The sequence below is a fragment of the Pempheris klunzingeri genome, chromosome 6 (assembly GCF_042242105.1).
Source record: "Pempheris klunzingeri isolate RE-2024b chromosome 6, fPemKlu1.hap1, whole genome shotgun sequence".
In the NCBI taxonomy this organism is placed as follows: domain Eukaryota; kingdom Metazoa; phylum Chordata; class Actinopteri; order Acropomatiformes; family Pempheridae; genus Pempheris; species Pempheris klunzingeri.
In genome coordinates, this window is record NC_092017.1 from 28,051,281 (window position 1) to 28,070,571 (window position 19,291).

At 43.6% G+C, this 19,291-nt stretch overlaps 1 protein-coding gene across 1 annotated transcript in view; it reads left to right on the forward strand.

Moving 5' to 3' along the window:
- The first annotated feature begins 1,846 nt into the window (after window positions 1-1,846).
- Window positions 1,847-19,291, forward strand: part of kifap3a (kinesin-associated protein 3a) — a 39,604-nt gene continuing 22,159 nt past the window's right edge. The window contains exons 1-10 of the mRNA XM_070831617.1: window positions 1,847-1,893; window positions 2,792-2,923; window positions 3,713-3,858; window positions 3,956-4,014; window positions 4,113-4,254; window positions 6,815-6,914; window positions 8,347-8,471; window positions 8,643-8,741; window positions 10,638-10,816; window positions 14,909-15,071. Of these exons, the coding sequence (XP_070687718.1) occupies window positions 1,853-1,893; window positions 2,792-2,923; window positions 3,713-3,858; window positions 3,956-4,014; window positions 4,113-4,254; window positions 6,815-6,914; window positions 8,347-8,471; window positions 8,643-8,741; window positions 10,638-10,816; window positions 14,909-15,071 (1,186 nt within the window). The 5' untranslated portion in view covers window positions 1,847-1,852. The remainder of the gene's footprint in view (window positions 1,894-2,791; window positions 2,924-3,712; window positions 3,859-3,955; window positions 4,015-4,112; window positions 4,255-6,814; window positions 6,915-8,346; window positions 8,472-8,642; window positions 8,742-10,637; window positions 10,817-14,908; window positions 15,072-19,291) is intronic.

Genomic DNA, 19,291 nt, shown 5'->3' on the forward strand with positions numbered 1-19,291 from the left:
ACTCTCCTCAAAGCCACCAGACTCCACTGAGAAAAACAGTGATTTTACTTATCAGTACGTGCGAGTTGCTGATCTACCGCTACCTCGATCTGTTAGCTTGTTTGTGCTGTTGCAGGACTTTGGGGTCTTAATTGCTTAGTTCTGATCCAAATTAATGTGTTAGTTCATTGATCAAGGCAGCAGTCGACCGGCAACTCTGATATTCTGCAGAGTAAAATTACTGTTTTTGTTAAAGGAGTCTGGCGGCTTTCAGGAGAGCAAATGCCCTCATTCCTCCTTGGAAAAGTCTGTCTAACACTTAAACTGATGTTGATTATCCACAACTATCCTTTTAAGCTAAACAAGTCATACAAATTTAAAGAGAATCCTCTCGTAGGACTGAACACACAGCACGTCGTATAAATAGAAAAGAAAGTTAAAGCCAGTATCAGGTTGCATGATGAGCAGTGAGACAAACCCCACGTCCTTTTTTTTACCTGACTTCAGGTCATGTTCAGAGTTATCTAACCCGGACTCCAGACCATCCATCACACCTGCAGATACATACCTTTCTAAAAGAGGAAGAACTGTTCGATGCTCGTAGTAACACTGAAGAGGAGTCTCCAGCCTGTACTGTGACAGGAATATCAGTCACACGCTGAGCATTTTATGTACTTTGAGGAAACAAAAAGCACAAGTGAAGGAATGCAAAATTTATTACGAGGGAGTGCAAAAAAATTTCATGGAAAGCATTCCCACCGTGACCTTTAGCTCCGTAGGACGTAAGGGGTTGTAAATATTTGTGCCTCCTTAAATCCATTACAGTGCAGTGCAACAATCACACCAGTAAGTACAGAATTACTTTTTGCTTACCATGTTAGTAACCTAACTCTAAGGATGGAAGGCCGGGCAAAGGTCAGTGGGTTAAAGTTAAGGATAAAGTTAGTTATATAAGTCAAGATAACTAACTACCAGCAGGGCAAAGTTTTCACTTACCCAATAAAATACCTTCACGTACTTGGTGGGATGGCACAGACATTAATAGTAATAATAATAAGAAGAAGAATACATTTTATTTATAGGGGACTTTTCTAAAGACTCTAAGACACTTTACAAAAGGTAAAATACATGTTACACATTTAATAATCCCCTGATTATTCATCTCGCTGCACCATGAGGATCACTGTTTTTAGTCTTCTGAGTGAAATATCTCAACAACTTTTGGATGGACTGACATGAATTCTGGCTCAGACATTCATGTTTCCCTTAAGTTGAACTGTAATAACTTTGGTGACTATTCAAGTTAATTAGAATATCTAAAAATGTGTTTTTGTTGACTATTCAAATTTGTCTTTTAGCGAGTGGATGATCTCTGAAGTCCTGGATACAACCCTGCTGCTGCTGCTATCGAGCTTCAGACAGTCATGGAGGACGTATTTAGATCCTTTACTCAAATAAAACTACTAATATCACATTTTAAAAATGCAAGAAACAAGTCACTGAAAAATGTGCTGCAGAAAAACATTCCCTCAGACTGTTGTACTGTTATATATGTTATATGGGCTCACATTAGATTATTACTACTCATGCATTAATGTAAAATGAGCATTTTAGTGCTGGGGCAGGTTGTTAAAGTCAATCCTAAGTGATAATATCCTGCCTGTTTAGCACACAATTCAAAGCTAAGCTGCAGCTTCGCCCTCCGTGGCTACAGGGGGCAGCAGGGCTCATTTGCCTCCTGTTGCATGCTGGGAGCTGTGCCGCCGCCCTGGCAACAAGCCGAAGAGATAAATAACATCCGCCCTGCCTGTATCAGCATCAGCTGGTCGTGTTTGGGAAGAAAAGAATCCGATGTGCTTGTCTTTTTTCTAAAATGGACAATTTGCAAGCAGGGGATCCGCGCTATCTGAAAAGGTAAGAACCGCTAGCTTGTTTGTGCCGTTAGCGGAGAGGTTAGCGAAGTAGCAGCTGCAGGATGCTGAGGTGCTCATTCAAAACATGGCAGGCCATTTAAATGACTGACTAACAGTCTAAATATAATCTAATAGTCATAATAAAGTCAGAATACATCCATAGTGGCTGTGCCACCAGCCTAAAGTAGCTAAAGGTGGAAACCGTTAGCTTAATGCTATCTGAACTACACGTCAGTGAAGCGTGTGCTCGTTAAAAAAAATCAATAATTCACGATGCATCATTTTGAGGAGTGAAAAAAACAACAGTTGTCACCAATTAAAGGATTTGGGAAGCAATGACAACTATTAGTGTTCAATTCGGCCTTACTGTGGTGCCGGTATCAGTTTACACTGCTGTTAAAATACCGTAAACGTGTCTGCTTTGAGGAGAAATGGCTGTAAAAATATAAAGGCATACAGATACACAGCAGCTGTTGATGTTTGAGGTTTTAATTTTTCCTCATAAGGTTTAGTTTAGCTTCAAGCTGTCTTAAAAAAAAAAAAAAAACACACACAATCAGTAAAAGTTCTTTAGTGGTCTGGCCTGCGCTAAATCCTTATAATAAACAAATAGCTGTGTGTTTCATATTTATAATTGGATGCTTTCACTGAACTTTGACTATGCTTGGTGTTACACCTGCAGGTGTCCCTCTGCCATATACTCCTGTGTGCACATGTCCTGCTGCTACACTAAACTTTTAAATTTTTAGTGTTTTCTGACTCAATTTAGTTTAATTGTACAGTCTATACTTGCAGGACTGTTCTGCACCGTATCTCAATTAGACACATTGAATTTAATCAAACCACAATGAGCATTAAATCCATTAATCTTGCTTTCTTTGGCTCCGTTTGACCCACAGGAGAATGAAGGGCTGCACCCTGGATGTCCACCCCACCGAGAGAGCGCTTGTCGTTCAGTATGAGGTGGAGGCAACTATCCTGGGAGAGCTGGGCGACCCGATGGTTGGAGAACGCAAAGAGTGTCAGAAGATGTGAGATTTATACATGAAGTTCAGGATTCATAACGTACTGTCATTCTGAGTTTCTTTTAATTTTTTCCAGCTTGATTAAAGGGATTGTTTGGATTATTTGTGTGAGGTTTATGAGGAATTTTATTGCTGCTTTAACTTGCTGTCAGACAGCCTGAAGCCGTTCCTTTAAAGCCACCAGACTCCATTGAAAAAAACAGTAATTTTACTTCGCAGAACATGGGAGATGCTTGCCCTACTGCTGCTTCAATCGACGCAGTAACACGTTGGTTCAGATCCGAACTAACTCTTTAAAGCACCAAACTCACACCATAACATAAACAAACTAACAGATCAAGGTAGCGGAAGACCAGCAACTCTTGTGTACTGCGAGGCAAAATTACTGTTTTTGACAATGGAGTCTGGTGACTTTGAAAAAACAAGAACAGCAGCTTTACCTCGCAGAACGCAGGAGTTGCTGGGCCACCGCTGCCTCAGCTGCTTAGTTTGTTTGTGTCAAGGAGTCTGGTGTCTTTGAGGAGAGTGAACAGAGAGAAAGAGGGGGGATTTAAAGCAGTGAAAATATTCTAAATGTAGCGTACAATTAAACTGACTTTTGTTGTTGTAGATGGGCCTTTTTTAGGAAGGGATTCTGAAGTATCCCGATTTAAGGAATGAGATTTACACCATAATGAAAAAATACCTCGATATTGCCTCAAACAAAATCTCTTTCTGTATCATTTTGTCACTTCAATCAGAAAACCAGGTCTGAAAAGCTGTAATTTCACTGATCTGTGTGTTTTCTTCGGTCAGTATTCGCCTGAAAAGCTTGAACGCCCACACGGACACGTCCTCTCTGGCCCGGAAGGTCGTGGAGGAATGCCGTCTGATTCACCCGTCTAAACTCCGCGAGGTGGAACAGCTGCTCTTCTACTTGCAAAACCGCAAACAGTCAAATGGTACCGAAGCGCTCAGAGAGACTATTTCACAAACAGTGTTTTAATTTTATTTATTTTAAAGTCTTCATCGAGCTAAACTAAATCGTCCTCTTAACAGACAACCAGGAGAAGAAACACGTCTCACCGCGAGACTTCAGGCCGTACGCAGGAGTGGAGGTAGGACCTGTGTGTGTGTGTGTTTATATATATTATATACTATATATATATATATATATATATATATATTATATTTATATCCTCCTGCTTCCCTCCAGCTGGACGAGGAGGCGAGCATCAACAGCATCGACGAGTACGTGGAGCTGCTGTACGAGGACATCCAGGACAAGATCAGAGGAGCCACGCTCATCTTCCAGCTGGCCCGAAACCCGGACAACCTGGAGGAGCTCATACAAAACGGTACCTCAGGAAATTTAAGAAAGCTTTGGGCCAAGTTACGGAAAATCAGGCAAATTCTGTCCGTTAAATCGATGGATAAACCTACGAAATGTTAATTACAAGGATGAATGGATGACAGAAATGCTTCGACGCTACTGGTGTCGTGATAGTCTCAGGACGCAGAGAGCAAAGAAACAAAAACCTCACATTATAACGTGACTTCTGCTCTTTTTCAAGTTCATATTTGTGTCTGCAGGTCATTCTAGAGCCGATTTAATGTTCAAAAACATCAGATTTCTCTTTCTGCTGCAGCTGCTTTCCTTCTTCCTTCTTCTCCCTCGTTACCGGGAGCCGAGCTTACAGGAAGTGCCCCAGTGACATAGTGGTCAAACGGTCCAATTACAACAATGCCGTTGGTCACATGATGCCTTTTTTCCATAGACACCTATGAAATGACTTGTTTTACCATCAGAATTTGATGCATTCAGTCCCATAACATTTGGAAAGTCAAGTAGAGCTGCAAGATTGAGGTTAGCGTCGTGCTAACAGGAAGCTAGCCGGCTGGTCAGGCCAGAGACGGGTGCGTTTAAACCCGGGAAGTCAAACTTTTTTGGCTTCATGCTTCCATAAGAATTAACCAAACCTCCAACGCTGCATCCTGTAGTCTTTATACATCCATACTGGGATGTACTGCTGGTGTGAGTGAGGGGAAGAATGGACTTTTCCTCATAGTTTAGGGGTCTCTGGTCACACTGGTGAAATGACATATAAAAACTATATTTTACATAATAATGGACCTTTTTTAAATCAGTACGACCACTCACATCACAGTTAATGATGACTGAACGTTGAGTTAAACACATTTATAGTTTCCACGTCCACATGACATTAATGTGCTCATCTTCTCGTGTCTGTCAGGGGCCACAAGTGCACCGTATGTGCAGACAAGCATGCGTGAACATGTAGTATGAACGGACGCATGTGTTCGTCCCTTCATACTTTATCTGCTCGACAAAACGTTGGTGTAGCTTGATCTCCAAAACCTTTAAGTCTGCTTAGCAGGGAGGTTTTCCTGGGGAGTTTTTCCTCATCTGGATCTAGTGGGTTGTTTACTTTACAGAATTTAAAGCCCCTTGAGGCAAATTTTGTGATTTGGGCTGCGTTATTAGACTTTAGACTTTGGAGCCTTCAGCAGCGGCTCACGGTCGTCCTCAGCCGATGGAGTTCGCTCAGGTGGTCGTGGATGGAGGCAGGACGGTAGCTTCTGTCGTGTAAACGGCCTCCTTGAACTCTTTCTGGGCGTTCAATAACCAAACTCCATCTGAGAGGTGGCTGACAGCTCTGGAAAGGCCAAGGATGGACTTTCACGCTCAATTATGATCAGAATGTATTGATTTACTGAAAACAATATTTTTCCTGGCAAAAGGGGCTCAGCCGTACTCCAGACATTCAAACTAAAACTGTATTTGGATGAAAAAGGAGTTCTTTTTTTGTTGTTGTTTTAATAGAACGGCTCAGAAAACTAAAATCCCGTTGACTTTTATCAGCTCCCCTCTTAAAGAAAACACAGCTCAGCTTTAGCTCCGCTCCCTTCCGTGACAACCGGCCTGTTTCCTCCACAACAGCACGGAGCCGTCATCCTCTGCAGCCGTCCTGCGATGGCACGGCTTCATTTGTATCTGTCACAATGCGTCGTCAGCTCGCTCCGTCTGCCGCGCCGCATCAGCCGGTCCGGAGCTGATAAGAGCCGAGCGTTCGTGTGAACCGAGAGGCCTCGGGTCGGCGTGGAAACAGGAGACGAGCCCTGGGACGCACGTCGCTACGCTGAGAAGCTCCCATAGCTCAAAATCCTCAGGAGCCTCCAGCCGCCTCATCACGTGTTTTAAATGAACCTCCAGCTGCACCAGCAGTGATTCTTTCTCATCTGTAGCCTTTTGTTTCTGTCTCACCTCCACATCTGGAGTGTACGACCACTATCTTTGCTCTCCTGCGTGCAGAACGTTCACCTCTTGTTCTTCTATTCGGCAGTAAGAGGGCAGAACATAGACATAGAAACTCGGATACCTCGTTGGCTGCTGCTGTTTGTCTTCCTGTCCGCCATATTGGGGAAATTAAGATCCACCAGAAAACAAACACAAGGTGTACTGAGACTCCAAAGTCAACTATAACTCTGTAAATACTGATTTTCATGAATTTGGGTTTGTTGTTAGCATAAGAAATGGAACATGAGTCAAGTCTGCATCTCAGTATTTGTTTGCTAGTGGATCTTGATTTCCCCAATATGGCAGACAGCAGCAGCTTCTATGTCTATGGTTCGCCCACTTCCTGAGCAGGAGACCGTTTGCATGCACTCCTTTTTGATTCAGTGCGCGCTGTGTCTTTGCAGGCTGCAGTAATAATAGTACAAGCAGAGAAACTGTGTGCACGTGCTGTGAAAACACTCGCAAAAATAATACATGTGTGTATGCAGCTGTTTGAGCTGCACACACACACACGTGATACACCGTCATGTTTCTGTATCTGTGTGAGTGTGTGTGTGTGTGTTTGTGCATCATATTAATGATGTGTGTTTGTGTGTCAGAGGCGGCGCTCGGAGCCTTGGCCAGAGTTTTGAGAGAGGACTGGAAGCAGAGCATGGACCTGGCAACCACCATCACTTATATCTTCTTCTGCTTCTCCAGGTAAACCAGCATTGTCAGTTTTATATCAGGTGTATTTTGGAGCCTTTGCTTTAGTTTCCAGGTGTCGTTCTCAGAAACACACGGAGGGAATTTCTTCAGCTTGGGCACTAACTTTCACTTGGACTCGAGGATGAACTGATTAAAAAAATTCAGTCAAAGGGCTTAAAACACGTTTCTGACCACAGCTCCATGGCTTATTATGACACAGGGTAAGAAGAAAGGGCTAAAGGTCAAGGCAAAAGAGGTGTGACGGGCGTGGAGTGTGTTATTATATGTCAGGCAGTGACTTTGCATGTTCAGGTAAAGTTGAGGTAGTTGTCTCCCCATTTGCAGACAGTTTTGGTTGCTGTTGTGTTTCTTAGCTGGAGGGTCGCACATACACAACACAACACGTCATCACAACGTCACCTGCTGTCCTTTCAGAAGTTAGTATTTCCACTGCCGGCTTAAAGATGTGTCTCGTTCTGTATACACACCTTTCATACAGATCAGCGAGGCAGAACAACGGTGTAGTTCATACCTGGCTGTGGAAAAGAGGGAGAGTGTCTCCCTTTCTCGCCCTCTGCAGGCCTGCAAGGACCGTCCACATGCAGCCCAACATTTTATGCTTGTGTGGACCAAAGCGTTAATCCATAAGGCCTGAACACACGTCTGTGATCCAGTTTGAGGTCTGGGCTCCGTGCAGATTCTTTAACACCTAACTGGGGAAAAAAAACCATTAAAAAGTTCAAACAGTACTGTCTAAAATATCTTATCGTAGGCTGCAGCTTTATGATTTCTCTCCACTGGAATGAAGCGGCCTAAAACAGATCGAATTATACAAAATATTTCACAGATGCATGTGTACTTTTGGTCCTATAGAGTGGGCCCAGTTCACCAGCCGTGTGTTTGCCTGCTTGTGTGCAGCGCTTCTATATTTCAGTTTTAACAGCACTGACCCCCACAGTCAGTCGGCCCTGCTCTCCCCCTCTCTTACAGTAGTCATCCACCTTTGGCAGCGTAGCTCGGACTGAAGTTTCGCCCTCCAACTGGGGGCTAGGAAACACTAAAATTAGCCCTCGCTAGAATAATACATAAACGTCTGTCAGAGCTGATTTAGGCCGCGAGAGGACGTGTACGTCTGAAAACTGATCGTCACTCTTGGCTCGTGTCCATCGCCGTGTTATACTGTTTGGATTGTGAAACGGTTCAAGTTGGACTGATTACGAGCCGGACCAGGACATACTGTTTAACTGAATATGTTTTGACTTTGACAGTTTACTTTGTAAACTACTTCAGGGGTGACGGATTGGGTCATTTTAATGACAGCTCCCAGCTGGAATCCCAAATCTACCCCCCCACCCCTCCAAAAAAAAGTGTATTTTGACTTTTGAAAATCCACTTTTGGATAAATGGAAGTCTTTTTCTTTTTCTCTCTTATTTTCTCCTCAAGTTTCTCCCAGTTCCACGGCCTGGTCACACATTTCAAGATCGGGGCCCTGTGCATGAACATCATTGAGCACGAGCTGAAGAGGTACGACCTCTGGCAAGAGGAGCTACAGAAGAAGAAGAAGGCCTATATCCTTTTCCAAGAAGAATCTGTCATCAGCAGACTGTTTCTACTGAATAAAATGGATGACGTTGGTGTGGAAAGTATGTTTTTTGTCTATAACTCATAGTCATAGTTGACATGAAAGCTGCATTCGTGGTGCAGAATAAAAAGAACAGAGTTCCTTGACTGGTTTTCACGTGAAGAATTCTCTGACAACCAAAATCTGAAGAGAGAGCATGAGAAGTCTCTCAGAAAGTACCAGAGCCTCCTGACCAAGCAGGAGCAGCTTCTCAGAGGTACCGCTGAACCCTTTTCCTCCTCCATCATGTCACACTCAGCTTACCTGGCTGCAGGTGTTACCTTTCACACAAATTCACACTTGTGTATTTGCATGTAATTGCCTGTATTTATCAGGGCTCGGTGCTGTTCACATTTGATATGCTGCTACAGTTATGTTCATTATCCATTAATCTGTCGTTCTTTAGTCCAAAAAAATGGTGATCAGTGTTTCCCAAAGCCCAAAATGACGTCCTGAAATATCTTTCTTTGGCCACAACCCAAAAATATTCAGTTTGATGTCACAGAGAAGGAAAGAAACCAGAAAATATTCACATTTGAGGTGCTGCAATCAGAAATTTTTTTTTCTTATAAGACGGCTCAAAATGAATAATTGATGATCAGAATAAGTGGCAACTGTAATAATAAATGTATTACTGCTAGTACCTGGAATTCAGCACTGGCACCAAACCACCTTTACCCTCCAAACTAACCCTTTTGAAGCAGGTCCGTCTCTGCAGGGATCCTTTCCATCATGTTGTCAGACTCATCAAGGCCAGTAACTTGATGGTTGTCTGTTGGTTTCGGACAAAAACAGCATTTTCTAATGAGCATTTCCAGGTTGTGAGGGTCAGTGTAGTCGCTCTGGAAGACCAGGCCGGCTCTGTGCTGCAGACTTAATTGAATGTGGCGTGCTCTCAGACTGCCGTTGAATACGGTGCTATGAGAAAACAGCAGTTTACTCTCTGCGACTCCAGGTATGTTTGTTTAACCTCTCCAGCCCCTCTGTGCCACCGGTGGGGCAACCAACACACTCAAAAGAAGAAAAAATGAAAAAAAATTAGTGGAGATATCAGATATGTTTGGTTAAACCTCAGTGTTGATGGTTTCACAGTAAATGTGATATCGAACAGTGTTAACAGTGAAAGTTGCTCTGCTGACTTTGTGAGTAAAGGTTTAGGCGTGCAGCACTTTTCAGAACAAAAGTACAAGTAAATCTCTCAATTAGAAACATTTGAGCAGAAAATATCCTGTAAAAACTGTAAGAAATCAATATTAGAAGTAGTTCGACCAAACGAACTGATGCCTTAACCTTAACCGCCGCCGTTTCCATGGTAATATTGTGACTTGTAACTACGGGAACGGGAGCAAAAGCCGCCAACACTGATCCAAAGTGGCTGGTTTTGGTGTTAATGTTGATTTCTATGACTTTGATAGTAGAAATCAATTAATTAATTTATTCTTTGAAGAATATTTCACCACCAAAGCTCATTAGTTTCCTTCAGCTCTCTGAACTGTTTAGCAGCAGCTCATATTTCAGGTTCCTCTGCGCCCCCGCTGCTAACCGCCGCTGCTCGCTTACAGCTCCGCGTGAGGCTGGTGGACGTAGCGGATGAATCTGTGGATGTCAGTGATGTTTTCCAGCAGATTTCTGAGCTCCAGCAAGGAGCTTCAGTGTTTCTACCTGTGGTTTTTATTCAGTTTGGGAAATCCCTCCATCTCTAGAGAGCATCAGCTCAGCAGGGATTAGTTACCATCTCTGTTACTAGGGGTGTTACTAAGGGCCGGCCTACTAACTGGAGCGATAAACTACTGACAGGACGGATCGCAGTTATAAGTTTCCATGGAGAGCATGTTGCCCCACAATATGAGCACGTTTTACTTTGGTAACTGTTGTATAATGGTATTATAACACTTGAGTGTGAGCTTTATTGGCACAACAGTGATGCAGTCAGTGAAGTAAAGCACATCCTCCTGTTTCTGTGGTTATAGAGTCTAAAGGTATAATTTAACAGGTACCTGACAGATTGATAATTGGCACAAGATAAACAAAATTAGATGAGGGAATAAAGGTGATTTCCAGCTAAATGATTTCAATAGAAACTATAATCTCTGTGATGTATCTCACCCTGCAGTCGCTCTGTGTCTGCTGCTCAACCTGGCTGAAGACACCCGCACGGAGCTGAAGATGAGGAACAAGAACATCGTCCACATGCTGGTGAAGATCCTGGACCGGGAAGATGAGGAGCTGCTGCTGGTGGTGGTGTCCTTCCTCAAGAAGCTCTCCATCTTCCTGGAGAACAAGAACGACATGGTGAGACAGGGAGGGTCAAACATACATATGCATGGTATTCATTTTTCACTCCAACACACTGTTCAAACACTTTGTGCCTCTTAGTTTCCTCAGAGTCTTAGTTCAGCACGTCCTCTAGGAATTAACGCAGCACGTCTGCAGGATGAGATTTATCTGCTGAAGTTACAACAGAGATGTTTCGGTCTCAGTCAGGGATGAATATGTGCCTTTGGTGTTTTAACCTAAACGAACTCCTGTGTCCTGTTCTCTAAAATCCCTGTTTTAGTGAATGTAGTCTGGTGTGTGTGCAGAGAGCGATATAACGGCTGTTTGTGGTTAAACCAAAAGGATCTTCCAGGTCTCTCTCTGTAGGGATCCTTTCCATGATGCTGTCACACACTTAGAAAAACACTCTGAGCCTGTCAGTGGATCAAACATACAAAAAAACACTCTCTTAAAAGTCACCAGACTCCATTGACAAAAATAGTAATTTTAACTCACAGAACACAGGAGCTGCTGGTCTGCTGCTGCCTCCATCAGTTAGTTTGTTTGTGTTATTGTGTGACTTTGGTAATTTAAAGGGTTAGTTTGGATCCAACATAATAACTGTGTAACACACAATAACACAAACAAACTAACTGATTAAGGCAGCGGTAGACCAACAACTATCTTGTAAAATCCCTGTTTTAGTGAATGTAGTCTGGTGTGTGTGCAGAGAGCGATATAACGACTGTTTGTGGTTAAACCAAAAGGATCTTCCAGGTCTCTCTCTGTAGGGATCCTTTCCATGATGCTGTCACACACTTAGAATAACACTCTGAGCCTGTCAGTGGATCAAACAAGCTCTTTTAGTGGACCTACTGTGATCAGGTGCAGTTGTCCCAAAGGATCACGTTGCAGCCATTGCAGCCCGTTTGGTGTCTGCTGGCTGAGGTGATCTACTGGACCAGTTCCAACACTTTTACTACCTACTAGTCATTCAGACACATTCAGGATATGTGGGGGAAAAAATAGGGCCCCTTTTTAACCCTTTATGACCCACCATAGAACAAGTCCGCCAGAGCATATCTTTACATTTTTACATGCTGTAGTGCCATTTTCTATACAGCAATACAACCCTTATATCTCAAATTTTAATAATATGTACAGACTTCTGTCCAGACTGACTAAACAAATTGCTAAAAAGTGCAATAAACCATAAAAGAATATGTTTCTAAATACAGAAATGTCACAGCTGTATCCCTCTAAATTGTAAATGTGACGTGTATTCCAGCGTAGGAATACTGGATTTCTGCAAACACATTAGTGGAAGGAACACGTTGGATGTGTGATATGAAAGTTTAACTCCTCGGGTTTTATATGCAAAAAGAATTATTGCTCCGTCTTATTTGGTTGCATTGGAAAAATAGACTGATATCGACGGGTGCTCCCGTCGGGAATAAAGGGTTAAAAACACTGGAATTGGCCCTTTAATGTCTGTGGTGTTTTAATCATATGTTAAACTATCACACATGGGCAAGTGTCCACATACTTTTGGCCATGTAATGTCTATTTTTTTTGTTTTTTAATATTATTAGTATTTCCTTTGTATTTATTCCACAGCTCTGGTGCTCAGATCATATTTATGATCGATTATTAATCATGGATTTGTTAAAATAAAGAAATGATCATGCAGTGACGTTAGAAGTAAAACTACTCTTGGATCAACAAATTTTGGGCTTAATTAATTAACTGTTTGTTGGAGCGGCTCATTGTTTTGAAATTCATACTTCACGTGTCTAATTAATGCGTTCTTTATCAGCAGTGTTTAGTGACATTTAAACTCAATCAGTCAAAGTTAGAGGAAGCGATCCTTCTTTATTTGCTCTGTAAAACACTCCCAGGGTCACTTTGACAAATAGCTGTTATCCTGTAGAAATGCCAGTCGGAAAAAAACCCACGCTCATCAAATTTCAATTGAATAAATGCTCAGAGGGTCCGCTTTCGGCCACGCGTCCCACGGCGCTCATACAGGAACCCTCGCCGCTCCGACTTTCCCTAATCCAGCTCCACCTGGTTCCAATCTCACTGGGTTTGTGGGTCTTTATCAAAGCCAGACCCCCGTCAGGAACTGGTTTTATCTCCTTGTTTCCCCTTCGGTGTATCTTTGATTCAGATTGAAGAGCTCGTCAGGGAGGGGGGTGTGTGTGTGTGTGTGTGTGTGTGTGTGTGTGTGTGTGTGTGTGTGTGTGTGTGTGTGTGTGTGTGCAGCAGGAAAATGGTGGTTTCAACACTTTTGGCTTAGTAGTTGTGTGTATCCGTTTAGCCAGAGGAGAGGGTTTCCATTTAAGGACGTGTAATTCATAAAAAAAGAACACTTAATGCTGCTGTGCTGACTGCCATCAGGTTTTATTTACTCAGCAAATATGTTGTGACTTTTTCCTAATCAGATAAGACTTCACCACAGTCTGATACGTTTTGTTTTTTTTTATTATTTGTGCTGCTGTCACTAATGGAGGGGGAACGTCAGCAGTAATTGACACAGGCTGCAGTTGATTAGGCGGCTCGAGGTCTGGTCTGTGATGGTGCGACTGGAGCTGGTTTTGCACACAGTAGCAGCCAGTGCGTTTTTAACTGGGAACAGGTTGCGTCACCACCGTGGTGTCTGGCTGTGGGGAGACCGCAGGAGAGGGAAGCGGAGCATGTTAACACAGGCGGCACCGGACCGACTGTAACGCTGCTGCGTCACACCGACGGTCACAGCGACACACACTCTTTACACACACACACACACACACACCAGTGATGACTGTGTGTGTCGGGGTCGTGCTTGTAGTCATCAGCTCAACACCTCCACCTGCCTGCAGGTCGTGTGAACCTTCTGCAACACCAGGCTTAAGAAAACAGTGTTATAATTCATACTTCTTTCATATAATCATGACTTTTTATTTAAATACAGGGGTGTTACAAGGTGGTAGGACTATGTAATTTAATTTTAATTATGTAATTTAATGCAAATTTAATGCTCATCTTTTGTAGGCCAGTGGAAAATAAAATAAAAATGATTATAATATAATTATGCCATTACTTTACATTATCTTTGTTTATTTAAGTTTAAAATGGAAATAAGATATTTTGATCCTTCACTTAAGGGAAAATCCAGTGTCATTATGTAAAACTACAAATTTAAGTAAAAGTCATGTGTTTATATTTTATCTTAAGTTGAAAAATAGAAGTATAAAATGTACCTAAAGTACCAGAGGTAAAAGTATTCATTATGTAGAAGCTGGAGGTCATTTCAGTGCTATTAGCTACTTTAATCTTCATACACTGCACACAGAAAAAGTAATACTGGTCCAGTAGATCACCAGTAGATCGCCTCAGCCAGCAGCCACCAAACGGGCTGCAATGGCTGCAACGTGATCCTTTGGGACAACTGCACCTGATCACAGTAGGTCCACTAAAAGAGCTTGTTTGATCCACTGACAGGCTCAGAGTGTTATTCTAAGTGTGTGACAGCATCATGGAAAGGATCCCTACAGAGAGAGACCTGGAAGATCCTTTTGGTTTAACCACAAACAGCACACACACCAGACTACATTCACTAAAACAGGGATTTTAGAGAACAGGACACAGGAGCTGCTGGTCTGCTGCTGCCTCCATCAGTCAGTGCATTTGCTTTATTGTGTGTCCAACAAATATTGTTTTGCGTTACCTACCAGTTATTTCAAGCTTATAAATCCATAAAAAATAGGCTGCAGGTTTAAAACTACTTGAGTTGTCCCTTTTTAATAAGCAAAACAACAGTTAAGCTGCTTCTGCTGGAAATCTTTACAGCATGAATATCGTACATCACCTGAAACGATTCTCCAAACGTCAAATGTTTTAGCTCTAACTCCTGCAACAACCTCTCACCGCCTGGTGTCCCCTTAAGGCTGCAAAAAGGCAGAAATGGTAAATAAACAACAACATTGCTTTGTTTTGTACAAAAGATACAACTCCTGTCTAGACGAACGTGCTGGGCCACACAGCATGCTGCTTATTTCTAATAATTTGCGTTATTACAGATTCAGTTTCACCTCTAGAGCAGAATCCAGAAGATTTGGTTCCACGTGTTCTCTCCGCTCTCTGCAGGCTGAAGCCTTCGCCGTGGAGAAGCTGGCTCGGCTGGTTCCCTGCGAGCACGAGGAGCTCCTGAGCACCACCACTCGTCTGCTGCTCAACCTCTCCTTCGACACGGCTTTGCGCAGCCACATGGTCCAGGCGGGACTCATCGGCAAACTCTCCTCGCTGCTCGGTAATGAATCTGACTGCTTTGGTGTTCCTGCCTGTTTGTGTGTCTTCTTGTTGTTTACACCGGCTCGTTGTGTTTGCCTCTGCATCAGGGGGAAACATTATTTCAGCTTATTTCACCGACAGAAACAGACACATGTCACAGACACATCCAGCGCTGGAGCCTCTGATTTGTTATTACGGAGGCGTGTGTGCAGGTGCAGCTTTCACTCAGACCTCTGGCGACCATTAGAGCAGTGACCTCCTGAAAGGTCCGGAGCGTGCGATTGGTGCGGCGTCTCATCCGTGGGGCGTGTGACACGGTCAGAGGCATCTCTGACAGGCCTTTTGAAGCCTCTCAGGGGGAGGCTCGGGTAACGGCGCATAATTAATATAATATATTTGTTAGAATAACATGCCAGAGCCTCTGCACAAATGTTGTTTTTGTAGCAGCAGACTGGAGAGGTGGAGAGAGGTCTTCGGAGATTTAGGGAGGGCTGTTTTTTGGGAAGTGGCGGGTGGGGGTTGCTCATTCAGGAAGCGAGGCGCACACATAATATAACTTAACGCTGAAATATTACGCCTGCTCACAGTTTTGACACCGTTAAGTTCGCCTGTGTTTGTGTGTTTGCGCGTACGTGTAATTCGCTCTATATGTGAGCCGAGGCGCGTCATTAATCATCCGCTTTCACTGCCGACTGTCCTCTTTTCGACTGACACACTCCACACAGCCTTATCTCTGCAGAGAGAGGACGGAGGGGGTCCGACGGCCTCCTCTCCCCATCCAGACCTGACCTGAGGTCGTGACCCCTGCCGATAAGATGAAAGTATCATGGCCGCCTCCCACTCGATCCATCCCACCAACACCTGAACTCAGCAGAGAGGAGAACATTCCTCTTTGTCTGCTGCGTCTTCGTCGTTTCTTTTCTGTTTTCCAGCTGCTGCTGAAACATTTAATTGTTAAGTGGGTCATCGGCACTGAATCACTTCAGTGAAGTTCACTTCACGCTCTGGTTTCATCGCTTACACGCACAAAACATTCCTTCTAGGCTGTTAACATGGCTGAAGAAAGTAATTATTCCTACATGCAGCCGTGAATACTCTTGATTAACCCGCCCCCCGTGACGTATGCTGTACGGCTACATGCCTGATATCCAAGTAGGTGCGTGCAGGGCTGTCACAATATCAGATTTTCACTGCATGGTTGTCATGGCCAAAAGAATTAACAATAACACTATTAATGTGATATCTGGAGGAAACTTTAGAGGAAAAATATTATATTAATTAACCATGTTTATTGTGTGTTTTCTCTTTTAATAAATTACAAGAGTAATACAATGTCTGCTGAAACAAAAGCACCTGTTGGGTAGGAATGGGCCCTGATTTTTAAATATTTGAATAGTTAAATTCTGGTATTACACCTGTCAGCTGATTGATTTGGGGGCGATGAGATGAAGCCAGCTCTCTGTGAAGATGTGGAAACGAAGCGTCTCTGATTCTTCGTCGTTCATCCAGCACATCTTCCCCTCGACCGACGTTAGCTAGAAGCAGCCTTGACTCTTTAATCCAAACGTGTAACTCTGCTCTCAGTAAAAATCTGATGATGATGACAGTCCAGTCAGTGTCGAACAGTATTTTTGCTTGAAATCTTCTGCTCTTCATGGGGGGTCGTTGTGTGTGAGACCACAGGCTGAGAACTGATCATAAACTGTGATTTAATGTCCTCAGCTAGTTTGTGATGAACAAAGATGAGTCTGTCTGGAGGGAAACACTCTCTGAATGTGTTTTTACCACGACATCAATATTCCATTTGTAAATATCGTGGTTATCGTTAAAACCAGTACACATGGCAGCACCTGCAGGTGTGTTTGCCCCTTCCAACCAGAAATGTGGGCAGCATCTCTACCTGCAGCCCTGCAGAGTGTTGTTGGCTGGTTGGTTTGTTTCCAACACACAGAGCTGGAGGAGAGAGGGCGTGTTTCACAAGCTGTTCTGAATGTACTGCGTGCATGTCCAAAAGCTGAATAATATAATATGTGTATTAATCTGAAAACGCTGCGTATCAAATTAAGAAGTAAGCGTGTTTTTATTTTAACCTTTTCCTCATGTTTTATACTCTTGTGGCTCCAAACCTCCGTAACCTGTCACCATTTACGGCCTTAAACTGAAATCATACTTTCACCATCCGCAGAGTCTGTGTGATACATGACACTTTAAAAACAGGCAAACATAAGTAAGATCCAAAAGTTAATATATAAACAAGATGAAATGACACAAAACAGATGCCAACCGTGAGATAAAAGTCTGCATGTAGCCGCACACGTCCACTCTGGGCTGTAAACGAGGACCATGAGCTCCGTCTGTAGTGTGGATACATCCAGTGTGTAAGTGTCAAACAATATGTTTGTCTGCGACGGACGGACGGACAGACGGACGACCTCTGACGGCTGCTGTGATTCACACGTTTTAGAGAAACCTGTTTTTATCCCGTCACTCACTGCCGACCCCTCGCTCCTCTTAACAGGCCTCCTCTCGTCCGCTCAGGACTCATTCTGGGCTTCGTCGTGGCTCAAAAAGTGACATCCAGAGAAAAGTTTGGTCTCCCTTTGAAGAAAAGCCTCTGCAGATGAACTCTGTACCTCCAGTTAGGCACCATAATGCAGGAGTTAATCCACGTTTCTATTCGTTATTATGGCTTTTAGCAGTGACAGTCCATGATTACAAACACAACAGGACACCAATAGTCTGAAATAAAAAAGATTAAAACTAAAGATGTTGGATATCTTGTAAATAAGTGGTTCTAGCTTTACTGTTAGGTTTTTTTTTAGGCTGCAGTCTACAGACTAAAACAAGGAATTAACAAATAGTGATAATAACTGTTTGTATCAGTTGTATATAAAAAGAAATGATTGGATGGACAGATAACTGATCACTTATTTTCCCAGCTTTTGCTCGCTAGCAAACAGATTCTGGCCTCACATGTGAGGATCTGTTGGTTTTGTCTGTTTTATATCATCGTAAACTGAACTTTATAGTTTGTGTTTGAGTATTAGTTCACCTAGGGATTACTTTTGAATAACAGAATAGTCAGAAAAATAGTGAAAATGCTTCTTCAGTCATTGTTCGCGGCCTTCTGTCCGGTAACGTGTCTCTCCTCAGCTTTCTCTCGTCTGCGATGCAGCATGTTTGCTGTCATTATGCTGTATAAACAAATTAGTGGACGTGAATGGGGGTGTGAATGGGGGTGGGGACCTCTTTAAGAGCGTTTCAGCCTGTCATGTGGTCTGTGATGTCTCCGAGGACCAAACCCAGCTTGCTTATTTATCCCGAAAACCCCCCAATAACAACGGAGCAGTGCTGTCCGCAAACCCCAGCCCAGACGCCCCTTAATGTGTGCGGGTGTAATTTTACGAAGGTTAGGCGGTTTTAAATCAGGCTGGGGTGTAATTGGAGTTTAGCTCTCCCACTAACTGCCCATGAACAGTCTAGTTAATTCTTAACAGCTCCCCCTCACCTTTTTTTTTTTCCTCCTCTCTCTCTCTCTCTCTCTCTTGCCCCAACCCTACCAGTGTTTTGAACATTTAATGGGATCTCTCTGTTCGCCCATAAAGGATCCTCCAAGCTTCTACCAGCAAAGTGAGGGAGTTCGCCAGGTCTGGAGGAGCTTATTGCCTCTGTGTGTGTGTGTGTGTGTGTGTGTGTGTGTGTGTGTGTGTGTGTGTGTGTGTGTGTGTGTGTGTGTGTGTGTGTGTGTGTGTGTGTGTGTGTGTGTGTGTGTGTGTGTGTGTGTGTGTGTGTGTGTGTGTGCTTGTTTTCATGTGCATTTTAAGGTACTGGTTGAGGTAAAGGAGCGCTAATGAGAAGCACATGTTCTGGCCAATCGCTGGCTGCGCTGGAAGGGCCGGAGCGGCGTAGCAGCAGCGTAGCTTTAACTTATTAAAGGCAGTAAAATTGATGCTTCCTCCTGTTTTGCCAATTAAAGCTCGAGGCCGCCTCTCCTCGGCCCTCTCTCCCTCCTGTGATTCCAGGGGTTCACCGAGCACATCTGGAGCTAATCCTCGGCGATGTGGCTCGCCGTACGGCCAGCCGACCCAACGCGGCCGGGACCAGTTTTAACTGGACCTGCTCGGGGCTTCGGAGGCTGGTGGGCGTCACAGGAGGTCTGTCGCTGGTTCTGGTCCAGTGAAGAGCCTCTGCCTTAACACTTTTCTTAATGAAAAGTTCCCAGGTCAAACTCTGGTCTGA